This window comes from Triplophysa rosa, linkage group LG15 (genome assembly GCF_024868665.1).
Source record: "Triplophysa rosa linkage group LG15, Trosa_1v2, whole genome shotgun sequence".
In the NCBI taxonomy this organism is placed as follows: Eukaryota; Metazoa; Chordata; class Actinopteri; order Cypriniformes; family Nemacheilidae; genus Triplophysa; species Triplophysa rosa.
In genome coordinates, this window is record NC_079904.1 from 172,630 (window position 1) to 195,077 (window position 22,448).

Below are 22,448 nucleotides of genomic sequence, written 5' to 3' on the forward strand. Positions count from 1 at the left end.
TTCTTTTTTTTTTTTTTTCTCTCTCTCTCTCTCTCTCTCTCTCTCTCTCTCTCTCTCTCTCTCTCTCTCTCTCTCTCTCTCTCTCTCTCTCTCTCTCTCTCTCTCTCTCTCTCTCTCTCTCTCTCTCTCTCTCTCTCTCTGTTTGTGTTTCGGTGTTAAATCTGCTCTTCAGTTTAATGTTGTTAATAAACTATATCAAACATTTTAATTCAACATACATCAGTGAGCCAGTGTTTCATTCTTCTGATCTCCAGCCTGAGAGAGAGAGCGAGAGTGCATCAGTATTCACTGGAGGGGAGGGGGAGGAGCCTCGTAAATCCCTCAGCCAATGGTGTGTGAGTGAGGCAGAGCGCAGCATCATTTCATTGACTCTCCTCCATCAGCTGAGCTGTAATTCTGCTGCTGCCGCTGGAGTTTTTCAGGGACAAAGGATGAGATCACTCGACTCTTTCTCTCTTCATTGACAAACCTTTCATCTTCATCTCTTCCTCGTTGTCATGCATGTCATTCTCTTCATCTCTGGCTTGGGTTTGTGAAGAAAGACACTGGTGTGGAATGAACGTTTCCTGCTGGGATGAGGTGACCAGGATGCAGTCGTGCTCTTTCAGTCTGTGAACAAACGGCATCAGTGAGAGGAGGAGGGGGAGGGGAGCCCAAGAGAGAGAGAGAGAGCACCTGTTCCTCTGCTATGATCCAGCATCATGGATATGAACCTTCAGTCTCATCGATTCTTCTTCCCTCAGATGTTCTGTGATGCCGGCGTTCAGCTCACTGATATTAAGATCAGGTATGATCCTCTTACACGCGGACAGCTCAGCTTCTCTATTGTTCTGACATCATCTCAAGGCCTCAAGCAGACCTATACAGACGCTCGGTTACCATGACAACCAGATTCAGTGATGCTCACTGATATCTGTCCGTCTCTCTCTCTCTCTTCATTCATCTCTTCTCCTTTATTTCTCACACACAGGGTGTGTCTGTGTTTCTTCCAGCAGTCCTGTGATTCTGTGTCTGATGTGTCTGTGTCTGGTTTATAGAATTATAATGCAGGACTCAAACCTCTTCATTTGGAAATAGTGTCACATGAGAGAGGAACAGGGAGCTGTGAGTGAGTTTTGTCTTGACACTCTCTACAGTATGAAAGAGTCTTTAATGCTTTGAGAAGTTGAATGTTTGAAGTTTGTTGTAATGTGAAGCATTCATGCAGATCTGATCATCAGATTTCATTCTTCTGTTTGTGCTTTGGTATCAGTTTCTGTTCAGATGTTTACTGATGAAGATCAGATCAGCAGCTCGATCAATAAGGAGGTTATGAGTACAGCAGGACAGACACACACACGCACGCACGTCTGGTTTATTATCTCTGTGGGGACAGTCCATAGGCGTAATGTTTTTATACTGTAGAAACTGTATATTCTATCCCCTATCCCTAACCCTATCCCTAAACCTAAAGATCATAGAACACTTTTTGCATTTTTAGATTTGTAAAAAATATCGTTCTGTACAATTTATAAGCTTTTGTGCCCATGAGGACCTCAATTTTGGTCCCCACGGTGACACGAGTCCCCATGTGTTGGTGTGTATTCAGGTTTAGGTCCCCAAACACACACACATTGAGATATTTTAATGACGGATGAATTATTTTAAGTTTTTATTTAAATGTGGTGTGTGTGTTTTCATGTGTTCCTAACTCTAAGTGAAAATATCTGAAGAACGTAAAGACAAGCGCCGTCTCTGTCCAGCATTCTCATGATCTTCTTCAGTCTTTTTATTTGGTTTTCTAGACGTTTCTGTCCGGGCGTCTAGAAAGCAGTACATTTCAACAGCAGATGTAAGCCGGCATGCTGTGTATGAAATTATTTTTCATTTTGTATTATCCCGAGAGATTATAAGGGGAGCTGAGCAGATTTGTTTTAAAGCAGATTTGTCATTCTTCTGGAGAATAAATGAAAGATTTGAGCACTGAAGTAGATGTGAGTTCACTGGTGAGGGATTCTGTCTGTAAAGATTTGATCATCATCTTTGAGAAACTCACAACAGCATTACAGTCCAGACTTCTCTTCTCTTTTATGTCTTCTTCTGGATGTGTTCTTCACCTTTGAACTCATTTCTGCACATGTGACAGATGATCAGATGTGTTTATGAGAGATCCACTGAAACATTCTTCAGGACCTGCTCAACACTTGAACTTCTGTTGAGCACAGAGAAATTGTCTACTGTTTTACACACACATGCACACGCACATGTCTGGTTTATTATCTCCGCACACACGCGCACGCACACACTGGCGATGAGTTATTTTGAGAATCAAATGAGTCAGTGAGCACTAGTGAGGGTGTATTTATAGAAGCTTTGACTTCACACTGGGAGTGTAAATGAAGGGTGTGACATCATCACCGCTCACACTCAAACTGTGTTAAATGTGCTGCACACAAACTTTCATTATAAATTCACCATTTAAATCATCTTTTATATTTGTGACATGATCTGTGAATATACGTGACAGCTGTGTGAAATGTTCTCATGAATCAAGCGTGTGCTGTGTGCAGTGTGTTATTGAGCTGTAGAAGAACACCCGTCTGATGATGCTGTGGTTTATATATTAACTCCAGTAGAGATTTGTGATGGTTATCAGACCGTTAGTGTTCATCTGATCACCGTCTGGATGGAAACTCTCAGACTTCAGTTCAGATGTGATGACTGGGTCAATAGACTCTCATTGACTGACCCTCTCTCTCTCTCTCTCTCTCTAGCGAGCAGAGCATATGTCAGGCTCGTGCGTCTGTCATGGTGTACGATGACTCCAGTAAGAAGTGGGTTCCCATTAAAGCGGGTCAGCAGGGCTTCAGTCGAATCAACATCTATCACAGCACGAACACCAACACTTTCCGTGTGGTGGGGGTCAAACTCCAAGACCAGCAGGTACATCATCCAAACATCAGGTTGACCTTTTTGTATTTGATTTGGTCAATGGCAATATAATAATATGTTTCTATAAACTGAAGACTGTTGACACTGAACTTTATCTGTGAGCTGAGTTATAGGATAAAAAGATGTCACTGGAGGTTTTCCTCAGAATGAGTGAGGGAGGCGCATGTAACTATTCATCACGTGTGTGTTTTGATCTGGTGGTCAGGTGGTCATCAACTACTCCATAGTTAAAGGACTAAAATACAACCAGGCGACGCCCACTTTCCACCAGTGGCGTGACGCCCGTCAGGTGTACGGACTGAACTTTGCCAGTAAAGAAGAGGCCACCACCTTCTCAAACGCCATGCTGTTCGCTCTCAATGTCCTCAGCGGTCAAGATGGAGGTCAGTTGATTTTTACTGTCATTCATGAATAACACACAGAACGTCCCACTGGTTTGGGCCGCTGGGATGGTTTGTTATGTTGTGATAACGTTCCTGGAGTACACTGACAGACACGAGTGGATTTAAATGAATCTTTCCTGTGACCTCAAACATTCATCTAACACTCACATCACATGTCTGTACTGATGATGATGATGATGATGATGATGACTTCACTCATTCTGTTATCACTTTCAGTTCTGCACTTCATATCAGCGCTGATGTTAAAGATGAAAACATTTCAACCTCTCTCAGATATTTCATTCATGTACAGAACAGTTCAGTTAATGAAAGCCGTTTGTTGAGGTTGTGCTCAAACCTGAGAAACTCACACAACACAACACAATCCAGTACCTCAGAGATGATGTGTTTTTGTAGGCTAACCCGGAAGTAAGCGCCACGCTGGTTCCCTCGACGGAAAGCCTGTGCATTTTTCCCAAAGACTTTTGGAAGATCGCAAAAATAAGGTTTATGATGTTCACACGTTTTGTCTATCAAGATAATCTTTACAAAGAACACAAGATTTGTTACTTTTGAAGCCGAAATTCAATGGGCAGAAGTCAAAAGCTAACACGATGCTATAAACTGACTACACTTAAGGTCGCTCGATATCAACGTCACCACACAATAAGGTTTTAAAAAATCGCAAGCGTGTTGTAACTGGTGTGTTTTATGTCATAGATTAAATCGTGAACATATTTCGAGGTTTTGCTAACCACAGACCTTATTTGAGGAGATTTATCAAACACCTGCCGCAGACTGTGGCTCATCTCTGAGGCACTCCATAAAGAAACTGGCGGTCAAGAGAACAGAGTTTCTGAGGTGATGTGTGTGAGTGTTTGTGTCCCTCTGCTGGTGTGGAGGATGATGGGTAATGTGAGATGTTACTGACATGGGAAACTCAAGCCTCAGGCAGAGATGATCCCACACTGGATCTGTCAGTGTTTCTGCGTCTGTCACGGACCCTTCTTCCTCTTCACCATGTCCTGTATGTACACATCATTCTCATCATGTCTGTCTGCTTAAGAGTGATTTGGTGAAGATTTCTTTGAGTCTGATTTGATTCTGAGACTTGAGTTGTTTGACTGTAGGTTTGTGTGTTTGTCATGAGCGGCAGGATTTATAAAATGGCTTGATTTATTACGGCAATAGACATTATAGATGTGAACGTTTCTCCTTGTGACTCTTATTTCTGTTGTTTAGTGTCATTTGAAGAAGCTCTGTTTGTTCACAGATGATCATGTGATGTTAGTTTTATAAGGAATCAGAGTTTTATAGATGAAAGTAATGATGAGAACAGTTGCTGAGGATTGTGTAGAGATGTGCATTACGCTGATAAACTTGCGATCTCATTTCTTGTTGATCTGTGTTTGTCTTCAGTAACATTCACTGCTCCTCATTACATAAAGAAGCTTATACAATTGATATTTATTGTTATGTATAATACATGTTTGTATTATAAAAAGGGTTGTGTGTGTGTGTGTGTGTGTGAAGGGTAAACCCTACGGTATGGGTCAGTACAGTATAAAAACCATTGTGTCTACGGAATGTCCCCATAAAACATGGAAACCTAACATGTGTGTGTGTGCTTGTGCGTGCGTGCGTGTGTGTGTGTCTGGTGTGTGTGTGTCTGGTGTGTGTGTGTGTGTGTGTGTGTGTGTGTCTGGTGTGTGTGTGTGTGTGTGTGTGTGCGTGCGTGCGTGCGTGTGTGTGTGTCTGGTGTGTGTGTGTCTGGTGTGTGTGTGTGTGTGTGTGTGTGTGTGGTGTGTGTGTGAGTGTGTGTGTGTGTCTGATGTGTGTCTGGTGTGTGTGTGTCTGGTGTGTGTGTGCGTGCGTGCGTGCGTGCGTGCGTGCGTGTGTATGTGTGTGTGTCACGTGGACTCATGTTTCAGTGTTTTGTTGAAATGTGATCTTGTGGAGTGGTTGTGTTATAGGTGTGTTAGAATATTTAGAGGATCTGCTCTGGATTTGACACGTGTTCTTCTGACATCTTTTCATTTTCAAATCATCCCAGTTTAACAAAAAATAATTTGTGTGATTTTTAAATGAAGGTTGTGTAGAATAAATGTTTCAGTGTTTTTTGTGCATGTCATTAGCTCATTGTAAGGGTTATTTTAAGAGCATCTTTACTGTAGTAGAGTAATGTGTAATGACATCACACAAACAGAAGATGTTTTCTGACTGATGGGGGGGTGTGATGATGCAGAAGTGAAAGGGGTGAAAGGGTCATTAAAATGAAATGAAAACAACAGCATGTTCTTAAAAACAGGCTTGACTCTCATTGAAGCAAATGTTATTTCATGTATGTATATATATATTATGATGTTTGGGGGAAGTTGTTCCGGATGGTTCAGTGTTGAATGTTGTTGTTCAGGTCCTGGTGTTCAGCGTCAGCTTCAGAATGGACCCTGCACAGAAGAACTGGAGGTGCAGAGAAGGTACATTCACACTTTTCTCAGAAGTGACTGACACAATTTATGCTTGTAGAAATATTGATGTACTGTATGTTAGGTTTAATTCACCGTCAACAGAACCACTGGAACAAACATTTGTATTTGTGTAAATGTTCTGATGCTCAGAGGATTATCATTCAGTCAATGTGTCAGATCTTCCCATCATGCATCATCTCAATGAACCTTTAAAGGGGTCATATGGCGTGAACACGTGTTTTTCTGTGACTTTGGTGTGTTATAAGTTGCTCATGCATGTATTAGACACGTAAAAGTGCAGAAATGAAAGTGTGGGAACAAAAGAGTCATTCTATGTAAAAGCGAATGCTCACCAGACCTGCCTGAACCACACCCCGGCGAATCTACGTAACTTCGTCACATGATTTGACTAAGACCGCCCAAATCTACACGTAGTTAAGGTGGCGTAATTGTAAATCTCATTGTATCGTCTGTCAGTACAATTGCTTTGGAACCTGATGTTCCAAATATGGTCAGAGGCGTTACATTTCCGTGAAATGCTTGCAGTATTTGACCAATCACTATGCACTGGACAACTGGCCAATCACAGCACACCTCGCTTTTCAGAGCCATGAGCTTTGTACAAAATCAGCGCGTTTCAGAGAGGCGGAGCAAAGAGGAGATACAAACATGCACGGTGTGTGGAAAATACAGCGTTTTTTAAACTTTAAATGGTGTATACACATTGCGTTACATCTAAAACAAACCATAATATTTGTTTTAGCCGTGCAATATGACTCCTTTAAAATCACACAATGCTATATTCATGCCAGATCTGTGTTTTCTGTACACATCACGTCAGAGCAGTGCATGATGGGTAATGTGTGATGTCATCTCTGCAGGCAAATGGAAATTCAGCAGCAACAGATGCAGGCGCATATCGAGAGAGAGAGACGGTCGTCCAACTCAGGTAAAACACAATGACACGAATCATTCTGTGTTCAAAATATTCCAGTAAAAATAACCATTTCTCTAAAACGACTTTCCTTTTGTCACCTGAGCCACAAAAAAGATCATCTCGTCGCTGTCGTTCAGAAACCTCTGATGTTCACAGTTTTCAGGAAACCAAAAAACACTTTTTAAATGATTACATACTGTGTTGTCAAAGTTGATTTTAAGCACTTTTTCATACTATTTATTGTTAGAAATATTTGAAGAGTTTGGTTCCAAAATGAGATAACTTTGTTTTTTCAAAAATCATGTTTTTTATGATGTGATCATGGTTTTATTGTGTTATTTGGCTGTATTTTTTTAGTTATTTTGGCTTAAATCAAAACACACCAACTGCAGTTTGATTGATATTAATTGGAATGCACAATAAAAACATGATTTTTGAAAACATTTAAAAGGGAGTTATCTCATTTTGGAAATAAAACACTTGATATGTAAAAACCTGTGTAACAAACATAAAGGGTGACTAACTAAAAATAAAAATCACAGAATATGGAGATACAAGGTTTCAGAAAGACAGCAGTGAAATTCAGTGGTTAGATCATAGGCGCTAGCATCGCCAAGGTCATGGGTTGGATCTCAGGGGTTAGCACGTACTCAATGTGTAGTATAATGCAATATAAGTCGCTTTGGATAAAAGCATCTGCCAAATATATAAGTGTAGATGTCATTAGATTTTCACCTATAATGAGTGAAAGACAGGAGAACATTTCTTTAGAGATCACTTCACAAAACACTGCACCAGAAGCACTTCCTGTTTCAGTTTTTATTTATTTCATATGTTTAACATTTTGATTGTGTTATAAATGTTCTGCTGGTTGTATTTTGTTTAAACATTTCTGCAGTGTTAAAAAACTGAAACCGTATTCCTGGGCCAGCGTTGTTTCTGTCTTCCGAAGTTTTTTTTAAATACACATTTGACATATATGTAAGTGATAATGTCCAGGCAGCCGGTTGTTATGGCAGAAATAATCCCCGACAGTGTGATCAGGACGTGAAGCGGAGGGTCTTGTGTCTCACTCAAGGGGCTCATTTCAGGATAACAGCGGCTGCTTGTACAGTACCCCGCTTATTACACGCCTACTTCACACATGAGAAAAAACTCGACATGAAATGTGAATTTGAAATATTTTATCAGCTCATTTTTACCGAATGCAGACCTTCCGGTTTTAAAGTAAGAAACGACGTTCAAACGTCACGAACAGGCAAATTGGTTTAATCATTTGTAAATATAATATCATATATGTCATTAAAAGACATATTTATAATGATTTTTTGTGTAATATTAAACTGCCCCTCTCAAAATGATTTGCAGCATCCGGGTTACAGGGTGTTATTAGTTTTGAGCATTGGAATGTCACGACTGGCCAATCAGAATCAAGCATTCAAATGAGCCGTGTAATAAGGCAATATAACGATTGTTATGTTGTTACTTTAGCAACACATCACAATGTGTGTAAGCATTTATCAGTCAAGTTTGATAAATCTTCTCTTGTTCATTGGTCCTGAATCATAAACCACATCATGATTTTATTCCTGGCAGTTTCTTTTGTGTCATCATTGACATACAGAATGAGTTTTTTTGTCTGTTCTGTGTACAGATGCACTGGTGACCTCCTGTTTTCATCTCTTTGCAGGTTCTCCCTTTCAGGGAGTTCCGGCAGTTCTGTCCGTAGCTCCGCCTCCTCTGTTTATGCCGCCTCCTCTTTCGATGGGCGGACCCTGTCCTCTGCCCCCACCCCCTCCGGGACCTCCCCCTCCCTCTGCAGGAGCACCGCCCCCACCGCCCCCTCCTTTACCTGTGGCTGGATACGGAGGTCACGGATCGTCGCAGGAGGAAGGTCAAGCCCCCACCGGTCTCGCCGCCATGATCGCTGGAGCCAAACTGCGGCGCGTTCAAAGGGTCTTTAACATCCTCACATACTGTCACATCAACAAACTCAAACCCACAAGCCTCAGACTCATGAGTTATATTAGCGTAGAACAGAAAGATTCACGAATGACACGTGTGATGTTTGCTGATGTCATCGTGTGTGTGTACAGGCCGAGGAAAACTCTGCGTCCGGTGCCAAGAACGATGCCAACCGCTCGAGCGGAGGGAGCGGAGGTCTGATGGAGGAGATGAACGCTCTACTCGCACGGAGGTGAGGAAACGTCTGTCTGTCTGTCTGTGTTTTAATACTGACTGGATGACTCGAACACTCTCGCTGTGTTTCCTCTGATAGACGGAAAGCAGTCGACGAGAAGAAAGATGGAGACGGTCCGAATGTAAGTGACAATCTCCCACAGACGGTTTGTTTGAATGGCTGACAGTTGAAAGGTTGAAATGAAATGTGTGCGTTCTCTTGCAGGATGATCCCAACTCTCCGTCGCCGATGTGTCGCGGGCAGAACGGTACAGTACGGCTGGATTATCACCCGGTCTTTATTGTGTTTCAGTTGAAGCGGACACAGATGTTCGACGCTGTTATTTGTGAAATGTTACAGATGGTGTAAAGAAACCGTGGGATCGCGCCAACTCAGCCGAGAGATCTTCACTGGTGTCCCGGTGAGATTTTACACACAAACCTTGACGTCGATTTAGTCCGAGAGATTTTGTTGTGCGGGCAGGGTTGTTTTGTGTTGGTGATCTGCTCTTATTTCATCATCAGGGTTCGGCCTGTGGGAAGCATGAATGATTCGGACTCTTTAGACTTTGACAGAATGAAGCAGGTGATGTTTCTCTCATCGTCTCATCTCATCTCTCAGTGTCTGCTGTTCTTCTGTTGACTTTATTTCTATCAAATTCATCTTTTCATTGGCAGGAAATCTTGGAGGAGGTGGTTCGTGAACTCCACAAGGTGAAGGATGAAATCATTGATGGTATGTTTATCAGTCAACGTCACAACGACACACATTTAAGGAAGAAAAGGGTATTGTAGAGTCATGACTCTGTGTTTTATGCACAAGAGAAACATCTTATCATTGTAAACGTTATCAGCTCATGACGCTTTTTTTTATGAATTTCAGTGTGTGTCACTGATGTGTTTTGTGTGTGTTCAGCCATTAGACATGAACTCAGTAGAATCAGTACCACATAATGTTCATCTGGACCTGCTCCGTGTTTTCTGGACCCAAACCCCTGGCAGAAGCTGCTGTAGCTGGTGATGAAGAGGATGATGATGATGATGACGTCCATCAACGTTACTGCCGTATTAAAGCAGACGGCTGCATTTGCTCTAACATGACGGCAACGTTGAGTTGGTCCTGCATTTAAACGTGTTTATGGAACGAAGCACCTCTTGCACTGAACTTCGATGTTTTCAATTGATCTTTGGTGACATCTTTACAAATCCTTTTGCAGAAATAAAAGATTGTTTTCTTTTTATTATTATTTATTTTTATTATGACTGTAGTAGTAGTGTTTTCATGTAGGGTAGTGCTAGAACTAAGAATCAATAAATAATAATATTAATGATTATAATTATATTGTTGCACATCAATTCAGAATTTGCCTTTTATATTTTAGTTTTTCATTTTCTGACGGTTCATTTCTCATTACATCTTTTTATGAAAGAGTTTTTTCCCCAAATCCCTTTGGCTATCATATTAAATCACAGATGGGAGTTTTTTATCGGTTTTAAATGGAAAAGAAGCAAAAATTACAGTGAAATGCAGAAAACATCAATATACATCAGAGTATTTGTGATCATGTTGTTTATAAAAATGTTCATTGACTGCAAGGACATGTTGAAGTATTGTTGTGTTTTATGATTTCTCTTTTTGACCAAGTGCTTCCTGGTTTTGAAAAAATGACTTCACACAAAAAAAGAATTGAAATAAAACTGTGAAGGACGTGTTGAATAAATATGTGATGTTGTCTGTAATTGTGAAAATGATGTTGTGTTTGTGGAGAATAACGGAGTGAAAGCTTTCTAATAAAACAAACAAATCATTGAAATAAATGTGGCGCGTCACACCGACACACATTAAACACCAGCACTTCATTTATTCATGATTTATTGTGGCCATACAAATGACAAATAAAAACTCTAGAATCCACGTTTGTTTATTGATTTGAAGTCCAAAAGAGCCACACTTTGAATCTTTTAACACTACTGCAACTACAAACACCATGAAGAAATACACAAACATTCCTCACTCAAATTATTTCCTAGAAATGTATATGAACGTATTTGTTGTTTTTTTAATCATTTTCCATCGCTTGCTTGGGCCCGTTCGTGTGCGCGCGGCCGGCCGCCTCCTCTCGCGAGATTTAGAAGCAGCGCGTCGGGGCGACGTGTTATTTGTATTATCGAGTGTGTGTGTGCGGATGTGAGGGGGGGGTGTGTTTGCGGGACAACGAGCTGTGTTGTGTGCGCGTGAGTTTAACGCAAAGCTGGCGGACTTCGACATGGCGTCCGGCGAAACGCTGTACATAGAGACGGACGGCGCGGACATGCCCACGGAGATCGTGGAGCTGCACGAGATCGAAGTGGAAACGATAGAAACGACGGTGGTCGGCGGGGACGAGGACGAGGACGAGGACGAGGACGATGAACATCAGCCCATGATCGCGCTGCAGCCGCTGGTGACCGACGACCCGAGTCAGATCCACCACCATCAGGAGGTGATCCTGGTCCAGACCCGCGAGGAGGTGGTCGGCGGAGACGATTCGGACCTCCGGGCGGACGACGGCTTCGAGGACCAGATCCTCATCCCGGTGCCCGGCGCGGAGGAGGAATACATCGGACAGACTTTAGTGACAGTCGCGGGGAAGAGCTCCGTGGGGCGGATGGGGAAGAGGTCGGGCGCGGGCAGCAAGAAATCGGGCAAGAAGAGCTACCTGAGCGCGGCGGAGGGCACCGGGAGAAAATGGGAGCAGAAGCAGGTCCAGATCAAGACCCTGGAGGGGGAGTTCTCCGTGACGATGTGGGCATCGGGTGAGTGTGAAGCGGGTTTGTGCTAGATGTGAGTCCCGGGCCCTCAGCCAGGGCGTTGTCCGTTTGCAAGCCGTCCCGTTCGCGCGCCGCCTTGCCGTAGACTCGCCATGCGATCGTTTCCGAGAGCTTTCCGGCCCGGTAAGGCAAACGTATCGGTTCGGGTGTTTTTGTTTTGAATGGAGGCCATGTTTTGGGTGTCGATGGGCGCCGCCATATTCCCCGACTCCAGTATGGCGGCCCGAAAAAATGGCGCCGGTGCGGCGGGGTGAAGATGGCGCGAGCGCGCTGCAGCTGCTCCTTGTAGGCCGCGATGAGAGCTGCAGCTGACCGTTAAACTTTCGCGCGTTTAAATTCAGTTTCTGCGGGCTGCCCACTTTACAATTATCCTCTGAACTCATAAACATATGTGTACATATTTCTCCTTTTTTTATATAACATTTAAAACACGGCACCTGACCGCTACGTTGCGTGTTTACATGGAACTGTGTCACGTTGAATTTATGAAGGACGTCAGTTATTGCCGTTTATTTGGACAGTGTTCGAGTTTGTGCATTTAACGTTAAATGGCGTTCAGAGTCTCAGACACGACGGTTATTTGATCGCGAGGGACCCGGATGTGCGGTTGTTGTTGTTGGTGTGTGAGGTTAAGTACAATATCACTTTTTAAGTTCATATAATTTTATTTATCTTTCATTGTATTTACAACATATTTATAATTTAACGCTAAACCATTACAGACATTCGTATAGTGTTATGACCCGGTTTTACAGACACCGCTTAGCTTAAGTCAGGACTATGCCTCAGTTGAATTAAGATATTTATGTGGCTTTTATAAAAGTGCCTTAGAACAATAACGTTACATTACTGGTGTGTATCTCGAGACAAATCAATGGCACTGATGTACAGTAGTCAACATTTGAGGTGGATCCAAAAAAAGTTAATCAAAGCTGTCCTTGACAAGAGCAGGTGACTTTGGTCAACGTTTTTGATCCACTTCAAATGTTGACTACTGTATTTTAAGATATTTCTGGGCAAGTTATATTCAGTTAGGACAGGGCAAACATTCATTTAAGTCTGGGACTAGCCTTAAAGCGACAACGAGCAACTTTTTGACCTTAAAATAATTTCTCTAAAATTATTTTAGTGGTAGGTCAACTTTTAACTGGACGAATTTTACTGCCGTTGCTACCTGAGCAGCCTCCTATCGGCTGAAATCGCACTTGTAACTTTGGTGTTCGGGCCGGTACAAGCCCCGCCTATCCCCTGCTCTACGGCATACGTCACGTTTTACTCGTAGCCTGGGAGAAGTTAGCCAACAGCAGAGCTAACAGTAAGACGAAACGAACCAAAACATCACCATGGCAGAGCCAGCCAAAAAACCAAAGAGGGTTTTGTCGGAGGAAGCAAAGAAAAGAAAGCGAGAGAGTGATCGGACACGAGGCCGGTCACAAATCAATATCGGACGGGCTTACAATCGGTGGCGCGAGCAGCAAGAGGCAAAGGGTTGCAAAACGGATGGAGACCTAGTGGTCCTGCTCCTGGATTTGTAAGTGTTATTTTGTACATTTTTTACTTTTGAACGTATTTGTTATTAGTCTGTGTCATTTGTGCACCACCAGTTCACACTTATAACCGTCAGGTAGCTGAAAGATAATATATGGTTGCTGGTGTCGATAGCTAGCATGTTGTCGTGTCTCGTCATGAATGTGTGTAGTGCTTGTAAATGAAGACTAAAACACGTGTTGTGGTAAAAAGTAGCAGATTCTTTAGTTCAGACCAGTAAACCACGTAAATGTTGAACAGTTCAGTCGTTTAGTAGGCTAATGTTGTCATATATATATATATATATATATGCGCATGCTATGCGCTGTTTTCATAGTGTATCTGGGTCCGCCGGCTTTGTAAACAAACTCGCGTGTATTGACCTACCAGCTGGAAATCTTTGCAACCGTTTTTACGACACTGTAAACAGACAATTCCGTTTATCATCCACGTGGGGCAACAGTGAGCAGAAGTTGCTCGTTGTCGCTTTAGAGGCAGAGTAGACCATTTGGAAAATGCTAACGTTTGCCTGCTAGCAGTGCCTCCCTCTCGCGAATCACCATCCAAAGCCACATCTCCTCCAAAACGCATGAGCGCGCGCACAGACCAGAAGCTGTTGGATCGGTTCCAGTGAGGTCATGTCACATTCGCCGGTGAGAAAACATCACAGTTTTCTCATCTCCAGATTCCTGCTCTCTGTCCGCCGCTGCCTGCACATCGCACATGAGCACGCTGATGACGTATGATGTCTGCGTGAACAGGGTGCGCAGTGGGATGCAAAATACGCTGACTGAAAGTGTACACATGACGTATCATTGCCCTCGGACCGAGGGCAGTAATTGCTCCAACGTTTTTTGACGCTACGCCTTTCACGGAAGATATATAATTATAAAATACCAATGTTTCACTTTACTTATTGATTGCTATCAGGATGTTAAGAGACTTCCAACCAGCATGGCAAAAACCGTTTCTGGACAGGGTTGCCTACTCTGCCTTTAAGCCTTGTCTGTGAAACCGGGCCTAAATGCGTTATCTGTGTCTTTGTTTTTAGATTTGATCATATTTGAGATATGTTTCAGATTTCTACACTTCGTAATGATAAAGTACTCTATTTAAATATTGAGTTTTTGAATTCCATTTGACTTTGTAGATGAAACCTTTTTGCTTTCTTATAAAAGTCCCAAAATAGACACAACATAAAGACATCACAGAACGTAAACAAGAAAATGTGAATAACAGAGAACCATGTAATACCAAGGCAGGCATGAAATATTGATGTCCAGTAGGGCTGTGACGGTGGCAGTTTTTTACCTCCGCGGTGGTAATAGACAAATCGACCGCGGTGGAGCGGTGGTTGAGAAATATATATTATTTATATAAATAATATTTATATTATATTTGCGTGTAGCAACCACATTACGAGTGGAAGAGAAATATAGACCTTATTTAAATACTTGAAATTGTTAAATACTTGAAATTGAAATATGATATCTGAAATAAATGAGGATGAAACATCCGTCAATGTTTAACGCGCAAATCCATCAGTGAAGCGGCACACTACAGCATATAAAACATTGAAATAAACATCAGTAAATAATGAAAACTTAAATGATATAAGAAAGCTAAATACTAGATAAAAAAGCTCTTGTTGCAGTAACTTCAGTCAGTGGCGTATTAACCCTTACAGTCCTTAACAATTCCATTTGAAACAAACTGTTTAAACCTACATTGGCTTTCCTATTCAGATTGCCTTAAAAACTTTACTTTTTCCGACTCGTTGATGTGAAACTTACTTGTTGACATTGTCCAGATTAAAATGTGTACAGCTGCACTAAATGCGCGTTCAGAAGATGTGCACAGGAGCGCAAATGAATAGATGTCTCTCCGCCACCGCGGCAAAACCTGCGCGCGCTCCGACACCAAGCAAGCGGGTCATAGCCAGTTTTGATTTTACGTATCTGTTCATTTCACAACAAGATCCATTGCAAAACCCGCAGAATAACCTGGGTTTTGCCGTGCAGGCCCGCGCTCGAACGCACCAACGGAAACGTATGCCAATAATTTCTGTTAATTTAAAATCTTTTAAATAAAACCATCCACAACTGAAAGGCTACAACTAGCAATCGTTATCGCAACGCTCATATTTATTACACCTATATTTGTCAGAGTGACGTGCACTACCGCCGGTGGCAGTTTGCCACCGTCATGGCACTTTACCACCGCGGTTGTGCGGTTGTCACGGCCACCGTCACAGCCCTAATGTCCAGGCTTCTGTTGACTGTCACGTGTGTTGTTTGTTTGGATTTCAGATGATAAGAAGGACATTGATCATGAGACAGTGGTTGAGGAACAGATCATTGGAGAAAACTCGCCTCCGGATTATTCTGAATACATGACCGGGAAAAAACTTCCTCCTGGAGGAATCCCGGGAATCGACCTGTCGGATCCCAAACAGCTGGCGGAGTTTGCCAGGTGAGATCTCGTCATCATCTTCTCTTCTAATGTCATTATCAGTTTAACTCTAGTACGAGTTTGAGAGTTTTCTGTAGATGAATTCTGATGTTTCGGCTGCTTCAGGTCTCTGAGAGACGTCCTTACAGTAAATGATATTCGAGCGATGTTTATTTGTTGATACTCTTTTATTAGAAGTTTGTTTCAAGTTCACAGTTAAATGTTAAAGCAAAAGAGAGAGAATTGATTTCTTTAAAGTATTGATAAATGGATGAGATGATTTGTGACCCTGGACCTTAAAACCAGACTCATAAGTAGCAATAATTGTCAAAATGATGCATTTTTCCTTTTATGCCAAAAATCATTAGGATATTAAGTGAAGATCATTTCCATGAAGATATTTTGTACATTTACAAAATTAAAGCTTCAATATATTTACAGTATTTAGAATGTTTGCACCCTCACATTTCAGATTTTCAAATAGTTTGTATCTCGGCCAAATATTGTCCCATCCTAACAAACCCTAACATCAATGGAAAGTTTATTTATTCAGCATTCAAGATGATCTCCATTTTGAAAAATGGACCATAATGACTGGTTCTGTGGTCCAGGGTCACATCTGTGTAATGATCTGTCCATGGACAGTAACTGGTCAAATCTCTTATTTAAAGTATGAACGTAAAGACTTTTTCACTCGCTATGAAACGGCAGGATTCTGTCTGTTTTACAAACACACTTAAAGATGTTTCTTTCTCAGTCCCTTCAGTAAGAGTCCTGTTCGGTGAGTCTTGAATCTCAGGAAACGATCACATGTTGGTGATGACAGAGTTTAATGGGTTTTTCATGGTCATGAAGAGAAACTGGTGGTGATGTCACTGTAACCTAGAAACTTTCACTGGTCAACAGCTTCACACTACAACACACACACGCACACGTGTGCGTCTAAAACATACAGCACGATAAAAGAGTGAATCTTTACATTGAGGTGTTGCTGCGTCATAGGAGCATGAATGTTTTGAGCTGTAAGTTATTGTTTTAATTCAGAATGAAGCCCAGGAAGATCAAAGAGGACGACGCGCCCCGAACGATCGCCTGTCCACATAAAGTGAGTGGATGCTTTACTGTGTGTACATGGAGAATCACTCACACATGACCCTCTTAACCCCAGCTGTTTTTCACGCGCAGGGCTGCACTAAAATGTTCAGGGATAATTCAGCCATGAGGAAACACCTCCACACTCACGGCCCGCGGGTTCACGTGTGTGCTGAGTGCGGGAAAGCGTTTGTGGAGAGCTCGAAATTAAAGCGTCATCAGCTGGTTCACACTGGAGAGAAACCCTTCCAGGTACCTTCATATTAAACTCTTTCTGTGGAAATAGTTGTGTGATCGCTCTGAAATGCTTCTCTTGTGTTTAGTGCACTTTTGAGGGCTGCGGGAAACGCTTCTCGCTGGACTTTAACCTGCGGACGCACGTCCGCATTCACACCGGGGACCGACCCTACGTTTGCCCGTTTGACGGCTGCAATAAAAAGTTTGCTCAGTCCACCAACCTCAAATCGCACATTCTGACACACGCCAAAGCCAAAAACAACCAGTGAGCGCTTCTTTGTGTGTCCTAAAGCCCCGACGCTAAACGCATCTTAGCACTGGAGACGTGAACCGACGCTCCGCTGCGCTCGGTCGCTCACAACCAATCAAAGAACTCGAAGGAACGTCTGCAAGTTGTGATGACCCCTGCATTCATCTGGACCCGGAGCTGAACCGGGCCCAAACAGACCTTCCCGAAGCCCTCGCGTTCAACAAGACGCCACATTTCAGACGCTTTTTACCACAAAGACGACATTCGGAAGGGAGCTTCATTTTCCCACTTTTACTTCAGTCTCCCTGCTCCTCATAGACATAAAGCTTTTAATTTTGTATTTCTCAAGTGTGCATATTGTACACTTCTTTCTGGGATATGTTTAGTAATGATCATGAATTATCCCTGACGATTTACGAGTGGTGACATGTTCTTCACAGACGGGGTGATGATATTAGTTACTGTACAATGATGCTCTAAGTATTTTTATGTACCTTTCTTTTGTGTTGGCTTTTGGTGTTTTGTATGGTTGTATTGGAACCATTAAATGCTGGCGTGAGATCATGTAGAATCGAGCGGCAGTGAGTCGGCCCGTGTGTTTTCTGCTTTGAACCGCAGCACACGTGAAGAACGTGTTGGCATCCATCTCAACTGAAGAGCGTTAACTGTTGATGTTTTTCTTTGTTAGAACGTATGTAAAAATCTAAACTATCAACTATCCTTTGTTAATATTTACACTTCATCTGTATTTCAGTGAGCTAAAATTAAAAAAGAGGGGAAATAATTTGTCACATTCGTTTGCATTAAAGCTGGAAGTGAATGAAGTTTTTAACTCTGATTAACCTTAAATATGTTAGAATAAATGATGAGATTTTGGGCAGCACATTCATTCTCGTGTGTTTGTAAATATGTATGCGAGTCTTTCTTCAATGGAACACACAAGATATTTTGAGAAATGTCTCAGTGCTTTTGTGTTCGCTTTATTGGTGATAAAAGGGTTTTGTCCTCAATATAAATGATCTCTTGGTCTTGTTAAGTTTAAAGTCAATTGTGTTTTAATCCTTGTGTGGTGCTCGAGTCTGTGACGCCTGTTTTCAGGGAAATTACAAAATGGACTCGTCTGTGTTGCTTGTAAGTGAGATAAAGTAAACATATGTCAAGTATTTTTATATACATGTTTATTGCTCTGCATTCATTTAAAAACCAAAAAATGTGAGCCTGTGACGCCATATAAGGGTTGATGACAGGAAGTGACATCACTTGTTGAGGAAGAACAGCATGACACAACATGAGTAAGTATTAAGGATAGATTGTGGTGTTTGTTGTGATGTCTTCTGAGTTGACAACATTGAGAAATCTGTCTGATTTTACAAATTCACATGATGGTTTGAAGAATCAGCTGTACATTTGAGTCTTTCATCATTAAAGTGTGTGTACACACAGTCAAGTGTCTGTACGGGTGTACATATTAAGGGTTATTTTTATTCATCCTGGAAACATACATCAGGCCTCAGATCTCTGGTGTTCAGATGTTTCCATGATATTAAAACACAGATTCTACAGTGTCCTAATCTTTATTAACCTCATTTTTTTGCACATGAGCTTTATTTTATTTATCTTATGCTCAGCACTTACATCCTGTCTAGATAACCTCTGTCCTCCAGACCACCCCCTCCTGCCCTTGGCTGTCTGATATCCTCCGGGAACGACGGAGTACACTCGGGGCTGCTGAAAGGAAATGGCGCAAGACCAAGAATCCTGCTGACCTATGGGACTACCAGTCACTACTCTCCTCTTTCTCTGCTAGTGTTACCACAGCTAAAACGTCTTTCTATATCGCCAAGGTGAGCAGTGCACCTAACGCTCGGCAGCTTTTCAAGGCATTTAACTCTCTTCTATGCCCCCGCCTCCCCCGCCCACTTTATCTTTGACTGCGGAGGACTTCGCTGTATTTTTCGCTGAGAAAACATCATCCGTCAGCAAACACATCTCAGCACCTCAGACCTCGGTACACACTACCCTCACTCTCCTCTTTCGCCCCACTGACTGACACTGTAGTCACTAGACTTCTCTCCAGCCACCCCACCACCTGTCCCCTTGACCCTCCCATCTCCTTCAGGCCACATCCAGCGCACTCACACACATCATCAACACCTCATGGGCACTTTTCCATCCACGTTCAAACAGGCCCAGGTCACGCTCCTACTTAAGAAACCCACATTGGACCCCTCTGCTACCGACGGTTACAAACCTGTCTCTCTCCTCCAGTTTATTGCAAAAACACTTGAAAGGGCAGTTTTCAATCAGGTGTCTTCCTACCTTTCCCAGAATAAACTACTGGATGACACGCAGTCTGGCTTCAAAACAAATTGCTCCACTGAGACTGCGCTGCTTTCGGTCACCGAAGCATTGCGGCTACCCAAGGCGGAATCTCATCATCCAACTTGGCAATACCACAATCGCTCCTTCCAAAACAGCCAGGAACCTCGGAGTCATATTAGACGAACAGCTGACCTTCAACGATCACATTGTAAAGACAACGCGGTCATGCCGATATGCCTTATTCTACGTGAGAAAGGTCAGACCCTATCTCACTGAGACCCTATCTCACTGAGCATGCGGCACGACTCCTTGTCCAGGCCCCGGTCATCTCAAGGTTGGACTACTGCGATGCTCTCCTTGCCGGTCTTCCTGCAAAGGCTATAAACCACTCCAGCTGGTTCAGAACGCAGCAGCACGCCTCGTCTTCCAACAGCCCAAAAGGGCTCATGTGACGGCCCTTTTCAGCTCTCTCCACTGGCTACCGGATGAAGCCCGTATCAGATTCAAGTCACTAATGCTTGCCTACAGGACTATCACTGGATCTGCACCGACATACTTTCACACCCTCCTACACCCCATCAAGATCGCTGCGTTCTGCAAACCAGCGACGTCTTGTACTGCCTTCTCATAAGGGCAGTAAATCTCTCTCCCGCTCATTCTCATTCACAACTCCTTCCTGGTGGAACGCTCTTCCTAACTCAGTCCGGTCAACCACATCTCTCACGACATTCAAAAAACGACTTCAAACCCATCTCTTCTGTGAACACTCGACAGAAAATATACTAACCCTCTCTCTTTCTCTCAACAGGTAGTGGTCTAGCTTTTGTTGAAACTAGTATCTTGGTATTAGCACCTATTGCACTATCGCTCCTGTAGGACATATCGCTTTATTGCTCCCTGAACTCTCTGTACGCCACTTTGGATAAAAGCATCTGCTAAATGTAAATGTATTTTGCTTTTGTTTCTTTTATATTGCTCAGATATCCTCAAGAAGGAGATACAATGAACGAACAGGTTTGAAAAGAGAACAAGCAGGTTTAGATGGAGCTTTGTCTTCATGAATCCGTCTGATGAACAGGTAACACTGATCAATCCTGATGAATAAATCAATGTGATGATGCGCTCTTCACACCTCCAGATGAAACTGAAGGTTGTCTGCCCGCAGCTGCATGTTTCAGTTGCCTTGGCAACACATTTCTGTTCCCATCAGGGAGGGCATGTGGCTGGCTGTGAGCTCGATCTTTCACCTGCTGTGATGTCAAACACATCTGCAAGATCAACATCAGCTCATAAGATGTTTAGGAGTCGTGTATTCTTCTGCAGGGACGGATTATGACTTCAAAGGACCTCCAAGAGCCCCCCTCCCACAATTGTTTCGTTCTTTCCCTTAGCTGCGCAGTCACACTTATAGAAAGTGAAAGTTAAGATGATAATGAATATTAAAACCGTTCTCTCTCTGCGTCAAATGCCTGTGCTACGCTAAAAGTAATCTTTACAGGGTTTATAGAAGTCTAATATTAGCTACACAGTGGAAAAATAAACAATGGACCAAATGAAGGCGTATGAAACACACGTCTTTAATTAACTGTCAAACATACACGTATTTAATGCATCCCATAAATAAAAAAATATTTCTCGGCATAAAATGCCCCTGCGACACATACACACTGTAAACATCAAATCATCAAACAAAAGATTCAGAAAATGCAATTTAATTGAATACGTTAAAGATAACATAAACACATATGTTGCCATGATTTGTTGATCATTTCATTTTTTCAAGGGTATCCACAGAGGCCTTATAGGTTATGGAACCCATATATTAAACATAATAATCATTTGTTTTCATTGTACCAAACTGGATGGCACAACCTTAAGCCCAGGGTCAGTAATCCATCCCTGCTCTTCTGCTGTGATAGTCAAGCGTGGTAACTCCGTGGTGTGCTGAATGGTGAGTGTGTTTTGGTTCTCTAGAGCTCAGATGTTTGGAGACATTAACTGCGTATCAAGCAGCTGGTTTACCTCTGACAATCTCAACAACAATCAGCTGAATGTAAACAAACAATCACTCCAGTCCAGCGCCCATCAAAAGATGCAACACTCAGAGTTCAGTCATGATCATTTCATAAATATGAATCATTTAGACTTGATATGATGAATGATGCTGTGGGTGTTATTCTGACATCGATCCGACTTTAACACACTCCGAACTTCCGTTGAGACTACAAAGTTTCCATTGCATCGTTTTGTAGTTTTCCCAGAAGCAGTCATCATATTCAATATTAATGAACATCAATATTCCTTCATGAATAATGCAGACGTTTGGAATTGCTTCTGCACAGGTATGAAGATTCTCTAGAATCACTCACGTCATTGATATTCCGTCCTCACCGTCGATAGTTAATTGAGTCGATGAATAATGTAAAGTGACAAAGTCAGATGATGTCCTGAAACTTATTATTTCTTTTGCTTGGACGATACATTATGAAAGATAATAGAAATTCAGACGTAAGAAATGATTTGATGACCTAAAGTAAAGGAGGGATTTCTGAATGTCTTTATTCAGTGTTATAATATATCAATGAAGAACAAGACAGAAGGAATATCCTCATTAGGGGATAAATGAATAAATCATTGACATGATGCTCATCCATTCCTGTAAGTCACTCTGTGTATTTCTGAACTCAACAACACACTGTGTGTTGTTGTTGTTGTTGTTTGTGGCGTGAGATGTAAAAGGCAGTCTGATGACATGGGAAAAACGAAACAAACTGCGTCTTTAACCCGTCTGCCATCGTCTCTCGTCACATCTAAAGCTTCTCATTTACAAACATCAGCTTTCACTCTGAGAGGAAATTATA

General features: G+C 42.3%; 2 protein-coding genes across 3 annotated transcripts in view; both read left to right on the plus strand.

Annotated features, from left to right (window-relative positions):
- The window catches only part of evlb (Enah/Vasp-like b), an 18,929-nt gene extending 7,998 nt beyond the window's left edge, over nt 1–10,931 (plus strand). The window contains exons 2-14 of one of the 2 annotated variants that reach the window (XM_057352541.1): nt 255–787; nt 2,754–2,922; nt 3,137–3,314; nt 5,728–5,791; nt 6,664–6,731; nt 8,410–8,675; nt 8,816–8,916; nt 8,998–9,040; nt 9,124–9,166; nt 9,259–9,319; nt 9,423–9,483; nt 9,576–9,633; nt 9,814–10,931. In XM_057352541.1, the coding sequence (XP_057208524.1) occupies nt 702–787; nt 2,754–2,922; nt 3,137–3,314; nt 5,728–5,791; nt 6,664–6,731; nt 8,410–8,675; nt 8,816–8,916; nt 8,998–9,040; nt 9,124–9,166; nt 9,259–9,319; nt 9,423–9,483; nt 9,576–9,633; nt 9,814–9,851 (1,236 nt within the window). In that variant the 5' untranslated portion in view covers nt 255–701 and the 3' untranslated portion in view covers nt 9,852–10,931. The remainder of the gene's footprint in view (nt 1–254; nt 788–2,753; nt 2,923–3,136; nt 3,315–5,727; nt 5,792–6,663; nt 6,732–8,409; nt 8,676–8,815; nt 8,917–8,997; nt 9,041–9,123; nt 9,167–9,258; nt 9,320–9,422; nt 9,484–9,575; nt 9,634–9,813) is intronic. The other variant, XM_057352542.1, reaches the window with a different exon arrangement.
- A 117-nt stretch (nt 10,932–11,048) lies between these two features.
- Nucleotides 11,049–18,145, plus strand: yy1b (YY1 transcription factor b). Its single transcript, XM_057352543.1, has 5 exons — nt 11,049–11,693; nt 15,545–15,707; nt 16,731–16,791; nt 16,872–17,030; nt 17,102–18,145. Exons 1-5 carry the CDS (start codon nt 11,165–11,167, stop codon nt 17,282–17,284), a joined length of 1,095 nt encoding a protein of 364 aa, XP_057208526.1. The 5' UTR covers nt 11,049–11,164; the 3' UTR covers nt 17,285–18,145.
- Nucleotides 18,146–22,448: the final 4,303 nt, after the last annotated feature.